Here is a 26,333-nt window from a genome sequence, read left to right on the forward strand (position 1 = left end):
GCACAAGACAGGAACAAACCCCGGGCAGGGTGCCAGCCCACCGCAGATACAATACATTATAGTGCCTTTCCCATCTATCTATGTAGCTGTCTATTATATAGTGCCTTTCACCTGTATCTGTCCTTCTACCTATTATATAGGCTTATCCCCCATCTATAATTTGTAAAGCGCCTTTCACGTCTCTGTTTCAGTCTCTCCCTGATATATCGTACCTTCCACATCTGTGCATTCCTCCGTTACACAGTACAGTGCCCTTCACATCTATTTATCTGGCTTTCTATTACATATTTATAGCGCCTTTCCCTTCTGTCTATTATATGGCGCCTTTCCTAGCCCCCTGTCTCTCCGTCACTACAGACCCGCCAGTTAGACTCATTTTTTTTGTAGGTGAGTGTCCTCTGCTGTCACATCCAGGTTGATTCCTGCCTTGTGTCATGAACTGCTGGGGTTGGCTTTCTCCCCAACTGCCACTTTTAATTAAATGAAGGAAATTTGAGAAAGAGAAGAGTTGAATGTGATCTTCTTCTTCTTCTTCATCATCTTCTTCTTAACACACAGGATGGATGGCTGGCTGGTCAGACAGGTGACGGCCCACCCAGACACACAGCTCCTCTAAGCTGCTCTCTCATATACAGATCTGCCAAACACTTTTTAACTTCATCTTTGTCCCAGTGAATCATTTTTCTGACAGCCCTCTTTAATGTGAGTGACTCTGGTGCCACCTTGTGGTAATCTAAACAGAGGCTGGCATAGGCCATGCTCTCTGTCACCACCTACTATTTGTTTGTCGTCTCCCTCTGGCTTTGCGTCGTCTCCTGCTGCGGCCGTCACCCTGTGCCCACTCGGCGGTCAGCCGGCACGTCCACTAACTAACGCCACCGACTTTTTTCAATGAAGTGCAATTTATTGAAGAATCCCAGAAAGTGAATAAAAACACAAAAGTGACGCAGCTGACGGCCTCCGGTCTGCAGAGCGGGCAACAAGGAGCGCCATAGTCCTCAGCGGGCCACGTCACATATGACGAGAAAGACAGACCTGAGCGGCGACGGGGTCAGCAAGGGGCAGCTTCCAGCTCGGGCCTGCTCACCAGGGGGTCACTCGAACATACAAGTGACGCGGGGGCCTAGGGGTCCACTTTGAGCTGACTGTCCTGGGAGCCGTCCAGCTTGAAGAGGGTCTTTTTAATGCGCAGGGCGGTCAGTCTGGCCGATGGGCTCTGGTGCCAGCACTCCTTCATGATCTTGGCAATGGTCGTTAATATCTGTGGGAGAGAAAGGAGGGCGTCCTGAGCTGTGGTGGGTGGGGCCTCGGCCAGCAGGGGGCGCCGATGACACAGGGAACTGGTGACGTGATACACACACACACACAAACAGACGGGGACATGTGACAGGGCCGACACTGTGACACCTGCGCACACACAAATATCACACGTGCCACAGTCAGTCATGTGACACCTCACAGAAGACAAGTGCAGGCCTGTAAGACACACACACACACACACACACACACACACACACTGCAAAAGACCAAGGACACCAATGCTGCATCAGAATTGGCCATTTCAAGACCACACAGGGGCACACAAGCAGGTGACACTCCTGAGTGACTTGTGACACAAACAAAAGGAGATGACACGCAACGGACATACAAAGAGTAACACATCAGTCACACATGTGATACACACGGCACGACACACGCAGTAAATACACACTGGACTGGAAAGCTCACACACACACACACACACAGCGCCATATCACAAACACGGGATACAGACATGTGACACACACTCAGATGCCCATGACACAAACATGTGATACACACATAGTCACAAAGACCCTCATAACACAAACACACATGACACATGTGCAAGCACACACACACACAGGCCCACAACACAAACATGTGACCCGCTCGTGACAAACAAGCACGTCACACACACACACAGACACTCACATCACCAACACATGACACACGCACACACATGTGCGACACACACAGGCCCATGTCACAAACACATGGCACACCAACGTGTGACACACACACAACCCTTACGCTGTCCGAGTAGATCCTGTTCGGGATGGTGGGCCTCTGCTGGTCCACACAGACCACCTTCTTCATGTCCTCGAAGCTCGGGTCGGTGGGCACCTTGTCATAGAAGGGCGGCTTGTAGTCCTCCACGATTCCTGCAGTGAAGAAGGGTCCAGTGAGCAGCAAGTCCCCATGGTGCCCCCCCCCATTGGGCCAGACCCCCCCCTTACCGCTGATGAAGGTGCGCCTCACGATCTCCCACATGACCAGTCCCAGCGCCCAGATGTCCGTCTGCTTGTAGGACTCGAAGCAGTCCGTGCGGATGGTCTCGTCCAGCACCTCGGGGGCCATGTAGCGCTTGGTGCCGACGCGCGGGTTGTTCCCAATGTCCAGGGAGTCTGTCAGCTCCGAGTGGATGACGGCAAGGCCTGCGGAGGGGCAAGGAGGAAAAAAGTCAGTGGTCTTCCCCGCGGTGGGCTTTTGGAATTCCTCCTCGGCGAGAGGACGCTGAAATGTCTCCCTAAGCCATGAGACCCCCTGAGGACCACCACCTTCATCAGATGCTGAGCACACAAAAAGGCAGCATTCCGGGGGGACCGGGATGGGCACTGACCACAGATAGCTGGACCTACAGGAGACCACCCACCCTCCATGGGCTCTCCTTCTGTCTGGCAGATGTTCATACTGGGAGTCCATCAGGGGACTGGAGACCAGCCAGCTCTGTCCAGTGGTGTCTTTACTGGACCCCAGTATGGCTATGTTGAGCTGGTCCATCAGACTCACTCGTGTAAAGTCCGGTCCTGGACTGGATGGACTTTTATGGACATTGACCCCTAATACGCAAGGTCCACTCTTCATTCCAGTGGAAAACGTTCCTCAGTGGCTCTGCCTGGACTCCCCGAGGCCTACCAGACCACCAAGACCACCCCGCAGCTGCCCTCACCCAGGTCGGCGATGCAGCACTGCCGATTCTTCTTGACCAGGATGTTGCGGCTCTTGAGGTCACGGTGGGCGATGGCCGCCTTGCCCTGCGTGCTGAAGATCTCGGTGTGCAGGTGGACCAGGCCGCAGGTGATGGACAAGCAGAAGCGCAGGCAGCCCTTGGGGTCCACGGCCGTGTGCTGCAGGTAGTCGTAGAGCGAGCCGTTCTCGTGGTAGTGCGTGATGAGCCACAGCTGGGTGCTCGAGTTCTTGGACGTCATGTCCGAAGCCACGAAGCCTGCAGAGAATGGGAGCGAGCAGGTGAGCGGGGGTGTGCCAGGCAGGAGACGGACCACCCATAACCCCCCTTGGGGGGCTCACCCAGGATGTTGTCATGTCTCAGCTGCACCGTGTTGTAGATCTCTGTCTCCCTGAACCACGACTGCTCGTCGCGGGATGAGAAGATCTTGACGGCCACGTTCTCCCCCATCCACGTCCCCCGCCACACCTCGCCGTATCGGCCTTTCCCTGCAGGTAGAGACAGCAGGGCAAGTGAGCCAGCTGGCCAAGTGGGCACCGGGGGTGCAATCGGTCGATGGGTCACCTCGGCTTACCTACACATTCCATCAGGGATATCTGCCTGGCCACCGTCCTTTGAACGAGGTATGGCAGACCAGAGCCGCTGCCCGAGGTGAGGAACTCACTGAACATGTCCTGGGAGAGACGGAGAAGAACAAGCAAGGGGGACATCAGCCGAGGGCTTGAGCCGTCCATCCGGGCCCCTCCTCCCACTCACCTACCCCCAGGCTGCTGTCCCCGGCGCTGGGTGTGCCCACCACCTCCAGACATTTGTGCTCCTGCTCGCTCTGGCCCTTCTGCTCGCCCCGGAGGCGCAGTCTGTACAGCAGGAACCCCAGGATCAGCAGGACGAGGACCGCCGCTGGGATGAGGGTGCTGAGGAGCAGCTTGTGGACCGGCAGCTCGGCGGCTGTTGAAGAGATGGGAGACACGGTGAGAACGTCGGCGAGCAGCAGGGCACCCGTGGTACAAGGGGCTCAGTCCCAGAGATGGCACTTACGGGGGATGACGACGTCGCGGGCATTGCAGAAGGACACGTTGCAGCACTGAATGGCAAAGGTCTGGACCTTCGGCCCAAAGCACTGCCGGCTGTACTCCTTCTGTAGGCAGCCCTTCTGGTGGACACCATTGTCCACCGAGGCGAAGCACCTGAAGCCGAAACAGGTTGTGTTACATGTGGGGGTGTAGCAGTGGCACTCGATCTCATCTGCAAAACAAGAAGAAGAAGAAGAAGAGAATCAAATCTGAGATGGTGGGGCAGCATGTCCTGCTAAAACGACCACCAGCGAGAATGGTCATTAAGAGCATGAGAACCTGGGGTGTTGTCAAGCCATTAGGGCCACAAGAAAGTGCATGGTTTTGACCAGCCATTAGGACCACCAGCAGATAAGGCCAAAAGAAGGTTGGGGGGAGGTGGGAATCATCTATTAGGACCACCAGAAGCCAGGGCCATATGGAACTCAAAATGCATTAAACCATCAGGACCACCGGAAGCTTCAACCATGAGAAATTTGAGTTGGGAGTTGACTAGCCATTAGGACCACCAGCAGCTAAGGCCAAAAGAAAGTGGTGGTGGTGTCATCAATTAGGACCACCAGCACACCAGGGCCATAAGGAACTTGAAACCATTAGGAGAACTGGAATCTTCAGCCATGCGTGAGAAATTTGAGTTGGGGGTTGACCAGCCATTAGGACCACCAGTGGCCTGGGCCACAAGAAAGTAATGGGGTGGGGGGAGTCATCATCCATTAGCACCACCAGCACACCAGGGCCATAAGGAACTTGAAACCATTAGGACTACTGGAAGCTTCAGCCTTGAGAAACTTGAGTTGGGGGTTGACCAGCCATTAGGACTACCAGCAGCTAAGGCCAATAGAAAATGTGTGTGTGTGTGTGTGTGTGTGTGTGTGTTGTGGTCATCATCCATTAGGTCCACCAGCACACCAGGGCCACAAGGAACTTGAAACCATTAGGACCACTGGAAACCTCAACTATGAGAAACTTGAGTTGAGGGTTTGGGGGGGTTTGTCCAGCCAATAGGATCACAAGCAAGCTGGGGAAGCAACCAGCTATTAGGACCACTAATGGCCTGAGCCACAAGAAATAGGGGGCACCAATCCATTAGGATCACCAGCAGTCAGGGCTGCAAGAAGCTTGAGGGGCATCCAGCTATTAGGACCATGGGAGGTGGCTTGAGGTGTCCACCTATTAGGACCAACAAATGTCCAGTCGCCTCATCACTCAAACTTGTGTCCAGTCATTACAAGTCAGCAGGGTTCGGATTCAGCCATCAAACTTCAGGACTTGAGCAAGTGTGTCCGGTCAGCTATGTGTGGTCACTGCACCTCATGGTCACTAAGCCAGAGGTCAGTAGGCTGTTTGGTCACATCTTATGTCAGTCTGTGTCCAGCCATTAAGTCAAAGTTCATCAGGGTGGTCATTAAGCCACTTATGTAAAAGCCCAGAGCCAATGTGCCCAGTCATTCCAGTGGGGGGTCAGTAGGTTGTGGATTCAGATACCAACCTAAGAGCCAAGAGCAAGTGTCCCCAGTCCTGTCACATGCCAGTCTGCCCCCTGGTCATTAAGCTAAAGCTCAGCGGGGTGGGAATCTAAACCCCTAACTTACAGGTCCAGAATGAATGGCCAGACCCCTGTGCCCAGGTTTTTGGGACCCCCACAGATTGACCGTGTCCTGCTGTGTTAAAAAAGGTGAGCACTCAGCCATCAACCTGCAGGTCGTATCACACATATTTTGGCCGTTAGTCCAGTCACTAACCCAAAGGTCATCAGGGTGGTCATTCTCTCACTAACCTACAGGCAATGAACAAGCGTGTCTGGTCACCTTTGTGTGGTCATCACAAAGCGGTCCATGTGTCCAGTCATTATAATACCAATGGTCACCAGGGTGGTCATCATCTCACTAACTTAGCATGCCAGGACCTGATGTGTCCAGCCGTTACAATGGGGGTCATCATGGTGTGCCTGTCCAGTGGTGTCACACATATTTCAGTCACTAACCCATGGTCATCTTCTGACTAACCCACAGGTCAAGATCCAAGGTGTCCGGTGGTCTTGTCACTTCTGTCTCCAGTTGCAGCGACTTCTGTTGCTAACCCACAGGCCACGTCCGGTCATCGCTGTGTGGTCATTAAACTCCAGGGCTAGGAGGTCTGTGTCCAGCCATCAAGCCAAAGGTCATTATGATATGCCCATAATATGCCCAGTCATCTGAGTTTGTGCCCCCTCCAGAAGCCGCCCCCCAGAAACTGAAGATGGACTAAGAGTGAAACTAAATGTGGTCAGATGGCCATGGAGGTGACCACCGCTGCCACAGACCCCAAGTGCGGCCCACCGTGTAACATCTGTCCCCTCGGGTGGCTTACCTGTGTGCTGGGCATGCGTCGGGTTCAGCAGGACGGGAAGAAGTGCGCAGATCAGCCTGGCCGACATGTCTGTCACCTGAGGAGAGGACCTGGGGGGTGGACCTCGCTGCGTCCGTCGAGTTGGGAGCCCCCCTGCTCAAACGTAGGGATTGAAGGGATGGGGTTGGGGGGGAGGGAGAGGAGGAGTGAGGGCGAGGTGGTCTTCTGCCCGCGTCTTCTTGGAGATCCGAGAGGCGAGAAGGTTGGACCCGCAGTCAGCACATGCAGAACTCTCCCTGCTGCCTTCCCAGAATGCACGGCTCTGTCATGACAGGAACATCTGGTAAAATTTAAGAAGATTCCAGTGGGGCAAGCCCCTCCCCCCTCCCTGGACAGGATGTGGCAGTCTGCTGTTGACACCGGTGGGGGGGTTCCACATTAACTTTCTTGAAATTCAAAACCAAAAACAATTTTTTTGTCAGCCCGCTGCCAAGAACAACAAAGACATTCTTTGAGAAGAGCGCCACTGCCGCAGTCCACGACAGGAAGCCGAAAACAATGGCACTCCGGTGAACGCACAATTAATGAGCCCCGGCTGGAAGCTGGAATGACCCGGGGATGAGGGCAGAGAGGCCAGACGGCCAGCAGGGAAGCGGGGGGGGGGGCACAGGAGGGGGGGGGACCATACTCAACTATGGACAGAGCGAGAAAGAGAACAATGAAAGAGGAGCAGAGGTCTGTGAGAGTGAGTGGGCAACAAGTAATGGAGAGGAGAGAAGAGGAGGAAGAGGAGGAGGAGAAGAAGAGAAGGGCGGGGATTGAAGGAGTGGAGAGAACAAAGAGAGTTGGCACATCTGGCAAAGAGGAAGAACATCAAGGGCAGGAGGACTTATCCAGGTGGTCACGGGGGGGCTTTACTCATCGAGAACAGCCATTAGACGAGAGGACAAAGAGAAGAGGGACCCCCACTCAGTTGAGAACAGAGAACAGAAGTTACAGAAGAAGGTAGAGTGGTGTGCAAAAGTCTGGGCCCCCCAGTCTTCAACAATGAGCTGATCAGCACAACGCATTGAGTTCAAGACGTTGGCACACTTCTGTTCGCCGTTTTGCTTTTGAAGAAGAGGAAAGAGCGGTGTGCAAAAGTTTGGGCCCCCCCGTCTTCAAGTAGTTCAGTGATCAGCACAAGGCAGCGAGTTCAAGATGATGAGACACCAATGTTCAGTTGCACAATTCTTTGTGCAGTCGTGCAGGGAGAAGAGAAAAGAGCACCGTGCAAAAGTTTGGGCACCCCCAGATATTTGCGCTCAAGGTGGTCTCAGACCTTCATTAGCTCGTCAGGACTAGGGCTTTGTTCACAGTCACCGGTGATGCCAATGTCAATGCCGTTTAAATTCTCAGACCCCTCAAACCTTGAAACCACAATCAGCAGCCAGGGGCTCCTCTAAGCAGCTGCCATGCAAAGAATTGATGGCTCACAAAGCAGAAGAAGGCGACAAGAAGACAGCAAAGTGTTTTCAGGGGGCCGTTTCCTCAGTTTGTGATGTTATTAAGAAATGGCAGCTTGACAGTGGAGGGCAAGTTGAGGTCTGGAAAACCAAAAAGACTTTCTGACAGAACGTTGCTAGAAAGGCAACTAACGACTCCAAAAGACCTCCAGGAAGATGTAGCCGACTCTGGTGGTCCGTTGTTCTACAAATGTGACCTTCATAGTGGAGTCAGCAGAAGAAAACCTCTCCTTCATCCTCGCCACAAAATTCCCAAATGAACATCTCAACAAGCCTGAGGCATTCAAGAAACGAGTCCTATGGACCACTGGAGTCCAAATAGAACTTCGTGGCCACAAACTGCAAAGATGGGTTTGGAGATCAAAGAGAGTCCGAACTCCAGGAAAAGAAAAACAACTCCAACTATGAAACATGGCGGAGGATCAATCAGGCTGTGGGCTTGGGTGGCAGCCAGTGGCACAGGGGACACGTCATCGGTGGAGGGAGGGATGGAGTCAAAGAGATAGCAGAAAGTTCTGGAAGCAAACATCACACCATCTGTTAGAAAGTTGGACAGGTCCTACAACAAGAGCACAAGACCTGAAACACACCTCACAATCTACAATGGGATACCTCAGGAGATACAAGCTGATGGCCCCACACAGCCCCCTGACCTGAACATCACTGAAGATCTGTGGAATGTGGTTAGGGGACTTTTGGAGGGACGAGTGGGTGACAAGACCACAAGTGAGAACTGAATGACTCTTAGCAGGCAACAAAAAAGCGTTTACAAGTTCGACAAAGGGGGTCTTACTAAGTACTGAGCATGTCAGGGGGCCCAAACCTTTGCTTCAACTTTTTTTTGTTTTTGGTATTTTGTACCTCTGAAGGACGGTAAATAGAAATGAAATCTGGGATCAGATCTTCAAGGAATGTGTCACCATCCTGAACATGACGCCTTGTGGTGACCAGGCCAGCTTCTGCTCACTTCACTGTTCACATTTTAAGACAGGGGTCCACTCTTTTGCCTGCCACTGTCCTTGAGCACTGAGAGGATGGAGAGAGGACATCAAGAATGGGAGGACCTGCTCAGAAGAGTAGAAGAAGACAAGATCATGGAGGGCTTACTCCATGAGGAAGGTGAGCTTATTGTGTGGAGAAGGGAGCATAAAGAGGAGAAGGAGGTGACAGAGTCAAGAAATAACAAGGACAGGAAGAGTTGACTTGAGAAAAACGACTTGATGGACGTCACAGAGCTTACTCAGTAGGGTGGAATCAAGAGACGATGGTCTGAGAAATGGTGACGATGTGACAGCGGAGGGCGTAACTCATCCATTAGATAGCCAAAGGAAGGTGACAAGAAGACAGCAAAGAGTTTCCAGATGGCCGTGTCCTCAGTTTGTCATGTTATTGAGAAATGCCAGCTTGACAGTGGAGGACAAGTTGAGGTCCGGAAGACCAAAAAGACTTTCTGACAGAACGGATCGTTGGATTGCAGGCAATTAAAGACTGCAGAAGACCCTCAGGAAGATCTGGAGGTGAGGAGGTGAAGGAGAACAAGAGAAAGATAGCGGACATCGAGAAAAGGAGGACTCTGAGTGGAGAGGAGATACGACAGGACAAGTCTCACTCATCTGATCAACCATAAATTCAGACATGAACATCAGTAGGTGCCCTCAGAACCAGGTGAGTACCCAAACTATTCTAGAACATTTTAGGAATTATTTACCTTAAATTATGATCATTAAGTAGGTCGCTACGATGGCAAATGACGAGAAGAATTCCTAATTTATTGCAGAATTCCGGTATTTGAGGGTCCCTCTTTCTCTTGCATGATAACTGACTTAAGTTTCGAGTTTGGTGTTCAGACCGTCCTCAAGAAACTGTGACACACACACAGACACACAGACACAATGTCGTCATCGAGTGATATCGATGGTTTCAGTACTGGGGGACCCACCCATCAAAAACCGGAGAAGGAAATTTTTGACGAATCAAAAGCTTTTGCCCCCCCCCCATAGACGATAGGTTATGGTGGCAGGGGGGCACACAGCAAAAATATTAGATGGCAAATGGAATGCGTCGTTGAGTCCAAAGAAAGAAAGCAGAACTTATCTGAGTGGACATCGAGGACTCGTGGAAAACAACTTGATGGACGACACAGTAGGGTGGAATCAAGAGACGATGTGACAGCGGGGGGGCGTAACTCATCCATTAGACAGCAAACAGAAGGGGGGGGTGAAGGACAATAAAGAGAAAGACGGTGGACATTGAGAACAGGAGATACGGCAGAACAAGTCGCACTCACCTGACCAACAACAAATTGAGACGTGAACGTCAGTAGGTGCCCTCAGAACCAGGAGAGTACCTGAACTATTCGACAAACATTTCGATAATTATTTACCTTTAATTATCATCATTAAGAAGGTCGTTATGATAGCAATGGACGAGCAATTCATTGCACAATGCTGGTATTTGAGGGTCCCCCTCGAGGACCTCTTTCTATTGCACAATTTGGCTCATCGTCATCTCATCACAGACTGAAGTTTTGGGTTTGGGATTTTTCTTCCCAGCTGTTTTAGCTCAAGAAAGTGTGACACACACACACAGACAGACACTCACAGACAGACAGACACACACACACACACACACACACACACACACACACATAGACAGACACACACAGACAGACACCCGTCATTGAGATATACCGATGTTTTCAGTATCGGGGGACCCTAAAATGTCGAGATCTGTCAAAAACCGGGGATGGAAATTTTTAACAAATCGAAAGCTTTTGCTCCTCCCCCATAGACGATAGGTTATGGTGGGGGGCTACAAAGCACAAATCTTAGATGACAGATGGAATGCGTTGTTGAGTCGAGAGATCAGAGAGAGAGTAGGAGAGTGGACATCGAGGACAGGAGGACTTGACTCGTGGAAAACAACCTGATGGACGACACAGAGGGTGGAGTCGGTGGGACGATGGTCCTCACCTCTCTGAGAAAGGGAGACGATGTGACAGTGGAGGGCGTAACTCACCCATTAGATAGTGAAAGAATGGTGGGGGGGGGGTGAAGGACAATAAGAGAAAGACTGTGGACATCGAGAACAGGAGGACTGTGAGCGGACAGGAGATACAGCAGGACAAGTCACACTCACCTGATCAACAAAAAATTCAGACATGAACATCAGTAGGTGACCTCAGAACCAGGAGAGGACCTGAACTATTCGACAAACATCCATCCATCATCCAACCCACTATATCCTAACTACAAGGTCACGGGGGTCTGCTGCAGCCAATCACAGTCAACACAGGGGGCAAGGCAGGAAACAAACCCTGGGCAGGGTGCCAGACCACCTCAGATCTATCTATCTATCTATCTATCTATCTATCTATCTATCTATCTATCTATCTATCTATCTATCTATCTATCTATCTATCTATCTAGTGCCTTTCACATCTATCTATCTATCTATCTATAATATAGTGCCTTTCACATCTATCTATCTATCTATCTATCTATCTATCTATCTATCTATCTATCTATCTATCTATCTATCTATCTATCTATAATATAGTGCCTTTCACATCTATCTATCTATCTATCTATCTATCTATCTATCTATCTATCTATCTATCTATCTATCTATCTGTCTATCTGTCTATCTATCTATCTATCTATCTATCTATCTATCTATCTATCTATAATATAGTGCCTTTCACATCTATCTATCTATCTATCTATCTATCTATCTATCTATCTATCTATCTATCTATCTATCTATTCCTGCAAACTACACCATCTATCTATCTATCTATCTATCTATCTATCTATCTATCTATCTATCTATCTATCTATCTATCATATAGTGCCTTTCACATCTATCTATCTATCTATCTATCTATCTATCTATCTATCTATCTATCTATCCATCCATTTTCCAACCCACTGAATCCGAACACAGGGTCACGGGGGTCTGCTGGAGCCAATCCCAGCCAACACAGGGCACAAGGCAGGAACCAATCCAGGGCAGGGTGCCAACCCACCGCAGGACACACACAAACACACACTAGGGCCAATTTAGAATCACCAGTCCACCTATAGACTGTGGGAGGAAACCGGAGCGCCCGGAGGAAACCCACACAGACATGGGGAGAACATGCAAACTCCACGCAGGGAGGACCCAGGATGCGAACTCAGGTCCCCAGGTCTCCCAACTGCGAGTCAGCAGCGCTACCCACTGCGCCACCGTGCCGACCCTATCTATCTATCTATCTATCTATCTATCTATCTATCTATCTATCTATCTATCTATCTATCTATCTATCTATCTATCTATCTATCTATCTATCTATCTTATAGTCAGTCAGTCATTATCCAACCCACTATATCCTAACCACAGGGTCACGGGGGTCTGCTGGAGCCAATCCCAGCCAACACAGGGCGCAAGGCAAGAAACAAACCCCGGGCAGGGCGCCAGGCTACCGCAGGGCACAAGCAGACACTTCGGACAATTTAGGATCGCCAATGCACCCAACCTGCATGTCTTTGGACACGGGGAGAACATGCAAACTCCACGTAACCCAGGCCTCCTTACTGCGAGGCAGCAGTGCTACCCACTGCGCCACCGTACCACCCTTCGATAAACATTTTGATAATTATTTACCTTTAATTCTGATCATAAAAGAGGTTGTTACGATAGCAATGGATGAGAAGAATTCCTAATTTATTGCAGAATTCCGGTATTCTCTTGTATGATTTGGCTCATCGTCTTCTCATCACAAGCTGAAGTTCTGAGTTTGGTGTTTTTCTGTCCAGCTGTTTTAACTCTGGACTGTGTGACACACACACACACACACACACACACACAGGCGGTATCAGGCGAACCCTAAAACTCCAAGCCGGAGATCAAACATTTTTGACAAATCTAAAGCTTTTACTCCTCCCCCATAGATGATAGGTTATGGGGGGGCACTAAGCACAAATATTAGATGGCAGATGGAGTACGTCGTTGAGCCGAGAGACCAAAGGGAGTGCAGGAGATCGGACATCAAGGACAGGAACAGGGAGAAGACGTGGAACAGCCGGGTGTCACACACATGTGCGTGGGAGGCCACTAAAGGGCTCAAATGAGGACAATTCCATGCCAGACCAGAGGGTGGCGCACTGCGCTAATCCTTTCTCTCTTTCCACTGCAGACAAGTTACGGGAAAGTCCACCGGCCCCAGTGACATGATTTCTGGTCCCTCCCCCAACGACGTCACTTCTGGTCCCCGTCCCCGATGACATCACTTCCTCTGCTATCTTTGCCTCATCCAAGTCAGTGCTGCTCATTTGCATAACCAACTTTCAGATTTGCAGCCGAGTTTCGAGGATACGGGGGGCTGCCCCAAACCTTTTTCTGGCTCTCTCATCTCATCTTTTGATACCCCACAGGAAAATAAAAAGGGGACAGCTTTATCACCAGAGCAGAGTGACCAGAGAGAAGAGGGAAGTTAGTCACTGAGGAAGAGGAGCGGACATTGAGGGCATGAGGACTTCATCAAACAAGAATGAGGAGGCTTTACTCGTCAAGGAAGAGAGCAACCAGGGAGATCTTAGTCACCAGATGAGGGAACAGGAGACATCAAAGGGGGGCTTCAGACAGCCTGGGCTGGAAAGCGGACATCAAGGACAGGAGAAGGCATGAGAAGAAGAGGAGGAGGACCCACCTGATAAAAAGTAGAAGATGAAGGTGAATGGAAGACAGACAGAGAGAGAGCAGAGGCAGCTGAGCGGTTTGGGAAGGAGGGTCCTGGAGCACCGCCGGAGTGTCAAGGGAGGATGAAGAAGGGGTGATGAGGGGGGGGGGCACACTCAGCCATGGGGAAAGAAAAAGAAAAGAGGGGTCTACTCAAGTGGGCCGACCTGGAGAAGGAGAGGTCCACTCACTTAAACGTGGAAGGGGCCGTGCCAAGGGGTCCACAACAGGGGTGACAGGTGTGGCTTTAGTCATCGGGGGGGGGCTTAATGGATAGAGACAAGAGGGGCTCTGGGTGGGTCGGGTCAGACGAGAAAAAAAATGGTTAGACTGGCAAGGCTGAGCCCCCTCAGTAGAGTAGAGAACGAGAAAAATGGAAAGAGAGTGGGCATCAAGTGCAGGGGGAGTTACTGACGTGAGGAGTGAGCGGGTGTGGGGGGGGGGGGTCAGCTGAAACCCCCCCCACCCCCCACCGGTGTCCTTGACCCTGATGAGCTCATTGAGGGTGCGCTTGACGTAGAGAACTCATCATTACATACTGGGTCTTCCCTGACCGTCATCTCGACTCCCCCATCTTTGATTCCTGACCTGCCTTTGTTAAGTGACAGTCTAGAAAAGGCCGTTGTGACGCCGCTCAGTGATTACTCGACTCGGCCTTCTCTTCTCGACGAGTTGAAGAACAAACCACCGTAGAGAAACAGCACTGGTGAAAGTGACAGTGACTTCACGTGGACGCCGGCCGTCTGTCTGCCTGTCCTTGTCCTCTTAGATCTGAGTGCAGCATTGGACACCACAGACCACCGTAATCTTATAAGTCACTTTAGACACTGGGTGGGCTCCTCCGGCAGGGTCTTAAATTAGTTACACTTAGAAAGTTCTTGGTGCGTTGTGCTGATTGTACTACGGAGACCCCTGATATTGTATGTGGCTGACCACAAGGGTCTGTTCTGGTCTCCGTACTTCTGTTAGCACAAGGTGAGCAGTACAGACGACACTCGGCTTTTTTTATCACGAGCGCCTGATGACCCTGATGCTCTCGACTCTCTGATCCAATGTCCAGGAGTCGTAACATTCAAAAAATAAATAAGAATAAAAAAGCAGAAATCTTAGTGATTGGCAAACACGGATATAATGAGGGGATTAGAAATCGACTTGATCACTAAGGGTTAAAAGTCATGGCGGAGGTGAAGAATTTAGGGGGAAACGGCGGACTTGAAATCACACATCAGCCAGATTACGAGGACTGTGTCAGTTCACTTATTAGGCCGCCTTTACCTTTACCTACTGTGATGGTCTCCTCACCGGACCACCTAAGGAAGACACTTTGTTAAACTTGAATTGCTTGTATGGATTGTTGTTTGACTCAAATAAAATAAAAAAAATGTAAAAGGACAAAAATAGATAGATAGATAGATAGATAGATAGATAGATAGATAGATAGATAGATAGATAGATAGATAGATAGATAGATAGATAGATAGATAGATAGATAGATAGATGGTGTAGTTGGCAGGATTAGATAGATAGATAGATAGATAGATAGATAGATAGATAGATAGATAGATAGATAGATAGATATGAAAGGCACTATATGATAGATAGATAGATAGATAGATAGATAGATAGATAGATAGATAGATAGATAGATAGATAGATAGATAGATAGATATGAAAGGCACTATATGATAGATAGATAGATAGATAGATAGATAGATAGATAGATAGATAGATAGATAGATAGATAGATAGATAGATAGATAGATAGATAGATAGATAGATGGTGTAGTTGGCAGGATTAGATAGATAGATAGATAGATAGATAGATAGATAGATAGATAGATAGATAGATAGATAGATAGATAGATAGATATGAAAGGCACTATATGATAGATAGATAGATAGATAGATAGATAGATAGATAGATAGATAGATAGATAGATAGATAGATAGATAGATAGATAGATATGAAAGGCACTATATGATAGATAGATAGATAGATAGATAGATAGATAGATAGATAGATAGATAGATAGATAGATAGATAGATATGAAAGGCACTATATGATAGATAGATAGATAGATAGATAGATAGATAGATAGATAGATAGATAGATAGATAGATAGATAGATAGATAGATAGATATGAAAGGCACTATATGATAGATAGATAGATAGATAGATAGATAGATAGATAGATAGATAGATAGATAGATAGATAGATAGATAGATAGATAGATATGAAAGGCACTATATGATAGATAGATAGATAGATAGATAGATAGATAGATAGATAGATAGATAGATAGATAGATAGATAGATAGATAGATAGATAGATAGATGTGAAAGGCACTATATAAACAATAGATAGATAGATAGATAGATAGATAGATAGATAGATAGATAGATAGATAGATAGATAGATAGATAGATAGATAGATATGAAAGGCACTATATGATAGATAGATAGATAGATAGATAGATAGATAGATAGATAGATAGATAGATAGATAGATAGATAGATATGAAAGGCACTATATGATAGATAGATAGATAGATAGATAGATAGATAGATAGATAGATAGATAGATAGATAGATAGATAGATAGATAGATAGATAGATATGAAAGGCACTATATGATAGATAGATAGATAGATAGATAGATAGATAGATAGATAGATAGATAGATAGATAGATAGATAGATAGATAGATAGATAGATAGTGTAGTTGGCAAGATTAGATAGATAGATAGATAGATAGATAGATAGATAGATAGATAGATAGATAGATAGATAGATAGATAGATAGATAGATAGATAGATAGATAGATAGATAGATGTGAAAGGCACTATATAAACAATAGATAGATAGATAGATAGATAGATAGATAGATAGATAGATAGATAGATAGATAGATATGAAAGGCACTATATGATAGATAGATAGATAGATAGATAGATAGATAGATAGATAGATAGATAGATAGATAGATAGATAGATAGATAGATAGATAGTGTAGTTGGCAAGATTAGATAGATAGATAGATAGATAGATAGATAGATAGATAGATAGATAGATAGATAGATAGATAGATAGATAGATAGATAGATGTGAAAAGCACTATATAAACAATAGATAGATAGATAGATAGATAGATAGATAGATAGATAGATAGATAGATGCTCAGTGGCAGTTGGGTGGTCTTTTGGGCCCCCTTGATCCCCTGCAGATGTTGATTTTTGTGTTTGAGAGAGACAGACAGTGGTCACAAAGAGCACGAAGAACAACAGAAATGAGTAAGGAGAAGATGTGATGGAGCGGGGCTTACTCATTGAGGACCACCATTAGATTGACAACACAGAGCTTACTCAGTAGAGCGGAGAGGACTGAGAGAGTAAGAGAGTGGGCATCAAGATGGCAAAATGATCCACTTATTGGAGCAGGGGGATAGCAACGGAAGCAGACATTAAGGACAGGGGGTCTTCTTCCAATAAGCAGAGAGAGGAGATGTGACAGTGGAGTGTGAGCTCAGTTGGTGTGAGGCCTGAGATGAGTAGAGAGAGGGGTTAAGAGAGTGTGTGTGTGTGTGTGTCAAGTGAAGGAGGACTCACTCATCTGGGCAGATGTGACAGAGAGGCACTCACAAAGGGGGGGGGGTCACGCAGTGAAAGTCAGAACTTCATCGAGTGAGCAGAAGCACAGAGAGACAAGAGAATCCACTCTCCATTGAGAAAGAGTGTGAGCCGTGCGCCTGGCGTGAGAGAGGAAGGGCTTAGTCATGAGAACATGAGAACAGTCGGGACGAGAAGAGGCCACTCAGCCCAGCAAAGCTCACCAGTCCTGGCCACTTAACTTTTCTAAAAAAACATCAAGTCCCTAAATTCCTCCTGTCCACCACACTACTTGGTCTCTTATTCCAAGTGTCTGTCATTCTTTGTGTGAAGACAAACTTCCTAATGTTTGTGTGACATTCGCCCTTCACAAGTTTCCAACTGTGTCCCTGTGTTCTTGATGACCTCATTTTAAAGTCACCGTCTGATCCACTGCACTAATTCCCTTCATCATTTTAAACACGTCAGTCAGGTCTCCTCTTCATCACTGTAAAGGCTCAGCTCTTTTAATCTTCATAACTGACCCCCTGTAGCCCCTCAATCAGCCTTGTCGCTCTTCTCTGGACTTCCTCCAGTGCTGCTGTGTCCTCATGGAGTCATAAATGTCACTCAGGACTCCAGATGAGGCCTCACCAGTATGTTATAAACCTTCTGTGACTTGTACTCCACACATCAAGGCGCTATATAACCTGACATTCTGTTAGCCTTCCTAATGGTTTCTGTCCACTACGACTCCTAACTCCTTCTCATAAGGTGGACTCTTGATTTTCAGACCCCTCTTTAGTGTATTCAGACCTCACATTTTCACTTCCTATGTGTAAATCTTTACATTTACTGACATTAAATTTTATCGTCCACCAATCTGTCCAAACCTGTCTGCTGTCCAAGTCCCTCTGTAATCATTCAATGGATTCTTGATTATCTGCCAATCCACCTTTCTGCCAACTTCACCAGCTTGTTCTTTATATTCCTATCTAAATCATTTCTGTATATTACATAGCAGCAGCCCCGGCACTGCCCCCTGCTGGTCACCACTCTTAATGTCACCCAATTCTAATAAGGCTCCTAATCCTATCATTCTCTGCTTCCTGTGTCTGAGCCAATTCTGCCCTCATCTACCGACCACACACTGCACTGCCACTTCTTTTAGTTTGATGCCCACCCCTCAGGTGGCACCTTATCAAATGCTCTCTGACCATCCAGATGAATAACACCATCTGCTCCACTTTGTCCTCGTGTTTCTTCCTCGTACAATTTCAACCTGTTAGTAAAACACAACCCCCTTGTCTGACTCCACGCCATGTCCTGTACTCGCCTGTGCTGCTCAATCTTTTCCTTAATAATTCCTTCCATTAATTTTCCTGTGAGCTCATCAAGTAAAATGACAGGTCGGACCCTGGGGGGCTTACTCGCTAGAGCAGAGAGAGAGAGAATTTACTCAATTGAGAGGGGCAGAGCAGACGTCGAGCACCGGAGGACCACCTCCGTACCCTAAAGTGTCCTTCACCCCCTCAAGCACTGAGGATGCGCTCCTATGATGAGGAGGGTTGCGCTCCCGTGACGTTACTGATGAAGACTACGCTCACAACGCAAACTCCTTCTTAGAGGGGAGGAGTCAGAGGAGGGGCTTACTCATTGGAGTAAAGTAAGAGGGGCAACGCATTGGCCGTGGGCACAGGAAGAGACGATGAGGAGATGACGGTGGGCTCACTCAGTCAGGCTGGCAAAGAGACCATCATAGGAGTAGGGAGGACAGAGGACTCAGGGGCACTGCCATGAGACCTCGCCGACATGGATGGCCCACTCACTCAAGCGCAAAGACTCACAGCAAAAAGAGTGGGGGGGGGGGTGACCACAAGGACCCTCAGATGAGTGTAGAGAGGGGAGAAGAGAATTTATGGTGGGAAGCAGCAGGCCATGGAGGGTTTGGCCCATGATGTGGCACAAAGCTTGGCAATGGTGACAGCACTAAGAATTAAACTCTGTAAAAGTGACATGGGTAGGACGGGCAGAGTCATGTCAAGCAGCTGGAACTCAAGGGTGCTCCTCACAGAAGATGACAAAGAGGGCACACAGAACAAGGGATGGAGAGAAAGGAGAGCCGGTGGCATGGAGGAGAGAGCACTTGTGACCTAATGCTGGGCATGGATGCCAGCGGGTGAGCAGTGCAGCAGCTACCAGACAGAGAGTAAGCAGCTCAGTTAAACAGAGGGTAGAATAGCAGAGACCAGGATTGGCCACTAGAGGGCTCCCTCGTGGGCAGAGCGTGCAGGTGACGATCATGGAGACAAACGGGCAGGTAAGGGACATGGAAGGGCAGAGGGAGTGACCACTGAGTGGATACCCATTTGTTATATAGTGCCTAGACTCCTAGGCATCAAACAGGGTGTTCACACATGTGTGTCTCTTACAGTGGGACCCACAATGTATGTCACTGAACTGGCACCACTGCCAGCCTTAACCCCAAGTCCTCAAAGCATGGGACTGGCAGATTGAGAGACTGGACAGCGCATGGACCTTAGAGGACAGGGCAGGGCAGGGTTAGCTTCTCTTGGTGCCCGCTTCAGAGTTCACGACAGGTCTGGCTGTCTGGGTGCCAGGCGCCACACAACTCGGCTCCCATCTGCACAGCAGCCTACCCTGGGATTTGGCGCCTATTCTTTTAATTTGCAGAGGAAACGCGGGAGCAAAACAAGCCTCTCAGACGGGTCCTGTCTGCCCCGCGCTGGCGGAGTCTCACAGTCGGCCCCGACTCCGATTCCGCATTCATTTTGTTGTCCAAACATTTTCTTAACATAAATATTGCAGTGAGAGCTTCCTGCCACTTAGGGAAAACGCCCGTCGCCACGGCAACAGGAGGAGGAATCCACATTGTTTAGACTCGGCTTGACAGAAGGCAAGTCACGCAATGCTGAGTGCCATCCAAAGGGTAGCAGGGGGGCAATTTCAGCAGACCACCACCCCCACCACCACCACCACCACCTCCCAGACAATCCAGAGGAACCCATGTGACTGCCTGCTGGCCACTGCGTGGGATAGGAGGGCACTGGGACAGCTGGGAACGATCATGACACTGAGTATTGGTGACATTGGGACAGGCAAGAGGAGCTGCACTCTACACTGGTGACAGAGCAATGACAGGACAGACTGACATCACTTAAGTGCAGCGGAGCTCTGGACTGGTGACACTCGGAGCAGAGAAAGGTTTATGTCAGATGACCCTGTAGCTAGGCTACGTACTTGGTGACACTGGTAAGAAACGATGTGGCACAAAGCTTGGCAGTGGTGACAGCACTAAAATCAGACTCTGTAAAAATGACATCGGTATGAGCTTGTGGGTACTGGGGGTGACAAGACAGCACCAAAATTGTGACTCTGTGACAGCCAGGTGGGCATCGACTCTTTCAGGGTGATACCTGGACAGCTAAGGCGTGCATTAGCTCTATAATGGTGACACTGGAAAAGACGGGGTAAACATGCATTCAGTTATGATGGCACTGGGGCAGCCAGGTGTAATGGTGGCACTAGGACAGCTGGGTGTATCAAAGATCAATAGTAATGGCACTGAGACAGCCGAGGGTATCTGAGAACTTGAAATGTGATGCTGGCACAGCCAAGTGTACTTTACACCCAAAATGTGACAATGGGACAGCCAGGGTAAACCTGAGCCCTATAATGGTGACACCAGGACAAGCAGATTTAAATTAACTCTATAATGGTGACACCGGGACAGGCAGAGTAAACCTGAGCTCCATAATGGGGACACTGGGATAGCCAGGTTTATATTAGAAATGTAATGGTGACACTGGGACAGCCAGGGTAAACCAGAGTGCTATAATGGTCATACTGGGATAGCCAGGTTTATAGTATCTCTATAAAGGTGACACTGGGACAGCCAAGGAATGGCTGAGCTCTATAATAGTGACACGGAGACAGCCAGATTTATATTAACTCTATAATGGTGACACTGGGACAGCCAGGGTAAACCAGAGTGCTATAATGGTCATACTGGGATAGCCAGGTTTATAGTATCTCTATAAAGGTGACACTGGGACAGGGATAGTAAACCTGAGCTCCATAATGGGTACACTGGGATAACCAGGTTTATATTATCTCCATGGTGACACTGGGACAGCCAGGGTAAACCAGAGTGCTATAATGGTCATACTGGGATAGCCAGGTTTATAGTATCTCTATAAAGGTGACACTGGGACAGCCAAGGAATGGCTGAGCTCTATAATAGTGACACAGAGACAGCCAGATTTAAATTAACTCTATAATGGTGGCACTGGGACAGGCAGAGTAAACCTGAGCTCCATAATGGAGACACTGGAATAACCAGGTTTATATTATCTCCATGGTGACACTGGGACAGCCAGGGTAAACCAGAGTGCTATAATGGTCATACTGGGATAGCCAGGTTTATAGTATCTCTATAAAGGTAACACTGGGACAGCCAGGGTAAACCAGAGTGCTATAATGGTCATATTGGGATAGCCAAGTTTATATTAGCTATGTAATGGTGACATTGGGACAGCCAGGGAATGGCTGAGCTCTATAATGGTGACCCTGGGACAGCCAGATTTATATTATCTCTATAATGGTGACACTGACACAGCCAAGGTAAACCAGAGTGCTATAATGGTCAAACTGGGATAGCCAGGTTTATATTAGCTCTATAATGATGATGCTAGGACAGCCAGGGTAAATCTGAGCCCTATAATGGTGACACTGGGACAGCCAAGTTTACATTAATTATAATGGTGACCAGGTTAACGAGACAGGTTTATATTAATCCTATAATGGTGACACTGGCACAGCAGGGTGTATCTGAGCTTTAGACCTGTGATGCTGGGACAGCCAAGCGTCCTTCAGCATTCTAATGGTGTCCCTGGGACAACTGCGCATGTCTGAGCTCTGTTATCATGACACAGGGACAGCTGGGTGCACATGACCTCTAGAAAGGTAACACTGGGACAGCCAGGTGTACCCAAGATCCATAATGATGATGCTGGGACCGTCCGACGTACTTGAGCTTCAAAACGGTGACACTGGGACAGCCAGGTGACCTTGAGCTCTATTATGGTGATGCCTGGATAACAATGTGTACTACAATAGTGACGACGGTGGGTCAGCTGAAGTAAACTTGACCTCTTTCATGATGATGCTGGGACCAGTGGTTTAGCTTAAGGGGGGACATCTGTCCCCGGGCGCAGCATCCAGGGGGCGCCAAATTGATGTTTCTTTCCCTTCCCCATTGCATTTTGGCAAACAGGAGGGGACGCAAAATTTTCAGTTGTTTCCGGGCGCTGAAAACCTTAGCTACGCCTCTGGCTGGGACCACCAGGGTTCACTCTATAATGGGAATGTTCAGGCAGACATGAATAGCTGAGCTCTACTACAGTGACGCTGTGCCCGCCGAGGGGCACATTAGCTCTTTACAGTTGATGATGGCACAAGCTGGGGTGAACCTAAGCTCTGTAACGATGACAGTGGGACAGCTAGGCATACATCGGCATTCAAATGGTGACACTAAGAGAGCCGGGTGTACGTGAGCTTCAGAATCGTGCAGGGACAGTTGGGTGCACCACAGCTCTGTAATGGTGATGCTGGCACAGCCAAGTGTATCAGAATTCTATAATGGTGAGCACAGTCGGCTCAATAATGGTGAAACTGGGACCACCATGTATACCCGAGCTCTAGGATGACAACTCACGGGCAGCCAGGTATGCCTGGGCACTACGACTGGGCACTACGACTGGCACTGTTCAGACTTACAGACTGAAATGCCTTTCTGACTTTCCATCAATTCATTTTTAAAGAGTCTCTTTGCTATCAGTCACCACGTTCTCAGTGGTCTTATTTTAGTGACCTTGCTCCCCCCTCTGCCATGTCGTCGTGCCCGTGCTGGCGTCCATCTTGGTAATGGGGTGGGCTGCGCGCTTGTGTTTTGCTTTTGCCAACTAATTTCCTTTGACAGCTGAGATCTGCTTGCTGTCAGCAGGGTAATTTGAGCGCCGTGTGACCCAGTTCCCTTTTCTCGGCACGGGTCACACATCGGCTGTGCTTATTAGACGTGACGCCCCCTCCGAAGATCCAGGTCTGCCATGGGTCGTCTTGACCGGCTACTGACCAGCATCTGCAGGGTTGATCGGGACAGCTGGTGAGGTCAGCTTGCCAGGCTTCAGGAAGCAGCTGGCAGACATCGACTAGAACAGAGAGTCCTGTCCACCACAAGTGTGGACACCCTGGGCGGCTCCGGGTGTCACACACGGCTTGCCCTGTGAGTCACTTGCAGCTGCACTTTCACTTCCCCTGAGGTGACCAGGGAGAGACCATTGTCACACAAAGGGGTCAGAGCTAAACCACACATTGGTGGGCTATACAGTTACTTGTTGCACTTTCGTAACTTTATAAGAGCGCGCCGCCTTTGGAGAAGGAGGCGACAGGAGGCTGGCCTCACCGCTGCAGGGTGACTGACTTGAACCACTGTCATTAAGTGGCTGGGCGGGGGTCCTCAAACTCCTAGAATAAAAAAGGAAGCCTGAGTTGGGCATTAGAAACACCTTTAAGTATAGCGCCTTTACAAAACTTATCATGATGTGTCACTCGTTGTATGAATTAAGGACGGAGTCACGTTCGTCATCAACACGGCGTCATAAATGTGACGGAGTGTCACTTCGCGTAAATCGGCTCCTACATTCCTGTCATGAAAACATGACTCGGTGGGGGGCGAGGAGGACCTGATATTGTTTTCGGGGGTTGCGGGTGGGGGGTGGATGGGGGGGTTGCATACACCTAGACGTCCCACGTGCCCCAGAACAGACAGACGGGCGGGTTTGAGATGCTCGAACGCGGCGTCACGTTGCATCTGCCAAGACATTCCATCTGAAAGGCGCTATATTGAGTTGCCCCCCCCCCCCTTCAGTACTCTAGACGGTCTTCTTACTTACCCGCTACTCGGGATGCGCGTTGTGTCAGCCGCGGCTGAGGTCCATCAACTGGCCGGACATCGAAGAATTCACAGCGGCGGCGCGGAGATCGTGTCGCCTTCTTCTTCTGCTCCTTCTTGTGTTCCTCCTTCTGCGATTCTTGATTAGCGGCCAGTGGGCTTCCCACGCAGGGCAGAGGATGACGAGTTCGAGCCCGGCCGAAATCGTTGCGAAATATGCAGGCAGCCCCCTTTCGCTATTTTTGTTTTTCTCTTTCTCGATGACTCAAACGGCGAGCCGCCCAGACGTTGGCGATCCTGGTGCTGAGAGGACGCGCTCCGAGTGCCTTCCTGTTGCCGCTCGCTTTTGTACGTGCGTCCCGTTTACGGAGGGGTGTGTGTGTTGTTTGGTGTTTTTTTTTGGGGGGGGGGGGGGGGGTCCGGGGGTGTGGAGGATGCAGCTCTCTGAAAGTCTCCAGTGGCTCATCCTGGTGGGCAGGCGGCCAGACTTTTCCAGCTCTGAGTTCCTTCCTTTCCACCCTTATTAAAAGCGCTTCGGTGTGTCGGTCGGACACGGCGCGGCATTCCTCAGATTAACCCCGTGGTGGCCGCGTCCACTCCCGACGGGACCGCTGACAAATGTGACAGAATTAATTTCTACCCGTGCAGTGAAAGGCGCTATATGAATAGAGACCTTATATGACAGAATGAACTTCAATCTGCAGTGAAAGGCGCTATATTGCTGCTGCACCCAGATGGCATCCGGGATGCCTAACGGAGAGCTGGCACGATTTTTCGGTTGCGGATGTTATTCTCCTGGGTCATCCCTTGGCCACGTGAACACTTAAGGGGTGACTCCGACATGAAAAAAAACACACACACATTAATGAGGAGGTGCCACGCAGTCCTGGCACCTCGCCTACCCGGGACGCCGTTTGTTGTGCTTGGATCAGGCTGCCTCATTTCCCCATCCAAAATGTTGAAAGAAGCTTGTCGTGCATATTAATAATGCGGCCCCCTGAGAGGGTTTTATTTTGGAGGGGGGGGGGTGTTCCAGGGGTCATCCATGGTGTGAAGTTCATTGTTCTGAGATACGTAATCTAAAATGCTCGTGCGGTGCTGCCAATAGCGGACTCCCTTTGGAAGGGACGTGCTGTCAGCGGGTCTGAGAGTTCAATTATATAGCACCTTTCAGAGAATTTCTTCACACAAGCAGGTAAAGTGTCCTGCTAAGGGTCACTCAGCGAGAAGGTGGAGGGGATTTGCCCTTTGATTGTGTCCACTCTGTCTGCAGCACCTTCAGAAAGTCTTCAGACCTGTCACTTTTGTCACATCTTCTTATGTCACAGCCTTTTCATTCGATTTTTCCCTCATCAAGCAGCACTCAATACCCCAGAATGTTTTTTTTTTTTACAAATGTATTAAAAATTAAAAACTAAAATGTCACTTTGTCATCAGGTACTTAGACCCTTTGCCACGGCACTTAGAGTTTGGCTCAGCTGTGTCCCGTTCGACTGATCATCATGGAGACGTCTGGAGTCCATCTGTGGTCAGTTTAAGTGACCGGTCTGAGTAGGAAAGGCACCAGCAGTCTCAGGAAGGTCCACCAATGGAGGCCGACAAACCATAAGGTCCAAGGAATGGCCCATAGAGCTTTGGATTGTGTCGCGGGGCACTCACATCTGGGGAGGACTCCCAGGAGCACAGTGGCCTCCACGATTCTAAAATGGAAGACGTCTTGAGATGGTCGCCCAGCCACACCAAGCAGTCTTGGTAAGAGAGGTGACCGAGGACTCTTAACTGGAGTACCTTGGCAGTGAAAACAGCTTGGAGTCTTCTTGGGTTTGACACACCAAGTTTGACACGCCTGGATCTGGGGATTCCGCTGAAGATGGGTGGCATTAGTAATGTTTGGTCTCTCGATGGTAGACGGCGATTCGAGTCAATTTAATGAGGAGGCCCTTATGATGTTAGGCTTTGCTGCCGATGGATGTGGAGTTGTGACGGTGCTGTGTTACGTGAGTTGATGTTGGCATATCAGATCATCACTGCACTGTCTTTCATGTCACAATACTTTTTCTTAGGACTAGAGAAGCGTTTCCCACAGCTGCCTCCTTTCTGATCTTACAAATAGTCGGTCGTATGCCAGCATCTACTCAAGTGCAGCCGGCAAAG

General features: G+C 48.9%; 1 protein-coding gene and 1 long non-coding RNA gene across 4 annotated transcripts; one reads left to right on the top strand and one right to left on the bottom strand.

The window, feature by feature from the left end:
• Positions 1–883: 883 nt before the first annotated feature.
• LOC127527266 (activin receptor type-1-like) lies at positions 884–24,507 on the bottom strand. Of its 3 annotated transcripts, XM_051925386.1 has the most exons (10): positions 24,181–24,500; positions 6,412–6,712; positions 4,028–4,234; positions 3,750–3,937; positions 3,564–3,663; positions 3,331–3,477; positions 2,972–3,247; positions 2,259–2,456; positions 2,053–2,183; positions 884–1,261 (listed from the first exon to the last, which is right to left on the bottom strand). In XM_051925386.1, exons 2-10 carry the CDS (start codon positions 6,476–6,478, stop codon positions 1,124–1,126), a joined length of 1,452 nt encoding a protein of 483 aa, XP_051781346.1. In that variant the 5' UTR covers positions 6,479–6,712; positions 24,181–24,500; the 3' UTR covers positions 884–1,123. The 3 variants fall into 3 exon arrangements, with proteins under 3 accessions (XP_051781346.1, XP_051781344.1, XP_051781345.1); XM_051925384.1 differs by having other exon boundaries at positions 2,053–2,456; positions 24,181–24,507; XM_051925385.1 differs by lacking the exon at positions 24,181–24,500 and adding an exon at positions 9,159–9,354 and having other exon boundaries at positions 2,053–2,456; positions 6,412–6,710.
• LOC127527269 (uncharacterized) lies at positions 21,606–22,344 on the top strand. Its single transcript, XR_007934561.1, has 3 exons — positions 21,606–21,688; positions 21,730–21,830; positions 22,193–22,344. It is a non-coding gene; the product is annotated as an uncharacterized LOC127527269 (long non-coding RNA).
• Positions 24,508–26,333: the final 1,826 nt, after the last annotated feature.

Source organism: Erpetoichthys calabaricus, chromosome 3, assembly GCF_900747795.2.
Source record: "Erpetoichthys calabaricus chromosome 3, fErpCal1.3, whole genome shotgun sequence".
In the NCBI taxonomy this organism is placed as follows: Eukaryota; Metazoa; Chordata; class Cladistia; order Polypteriformes; family Polypteridae; genus Erpetoichthys; species Erpetoichthys calabaricus.

What these genes read in the sequence shown, in the direction of transcription:
- LOC127527266 (XM_051925384.1), bottom strand. Translation starts at nt 6,478, where the DNA reads ATGTCGGCCAGGCTGATCTGCGCACTTCTTCCCGTCCTGCTGAACCCG. An exon ending in ATCCCTGATGGAATGTGTAG is followed by an intron (nt 3,478 to 3,563) that starts GTAAGCCGAGGT and finishes CTCTACCTGCAG; the next exon opens with GGAAAGGCCGATACGGCGAG. An exon ending in ACAGGATCTACTCGGACAGC is followed by an intron (nt 1,262 to 2,052) that starts GTAAGGGTTGTG and finishes TCTCTCCCACAG; the next exon opens with ATATTAACGACCATTGCCAA.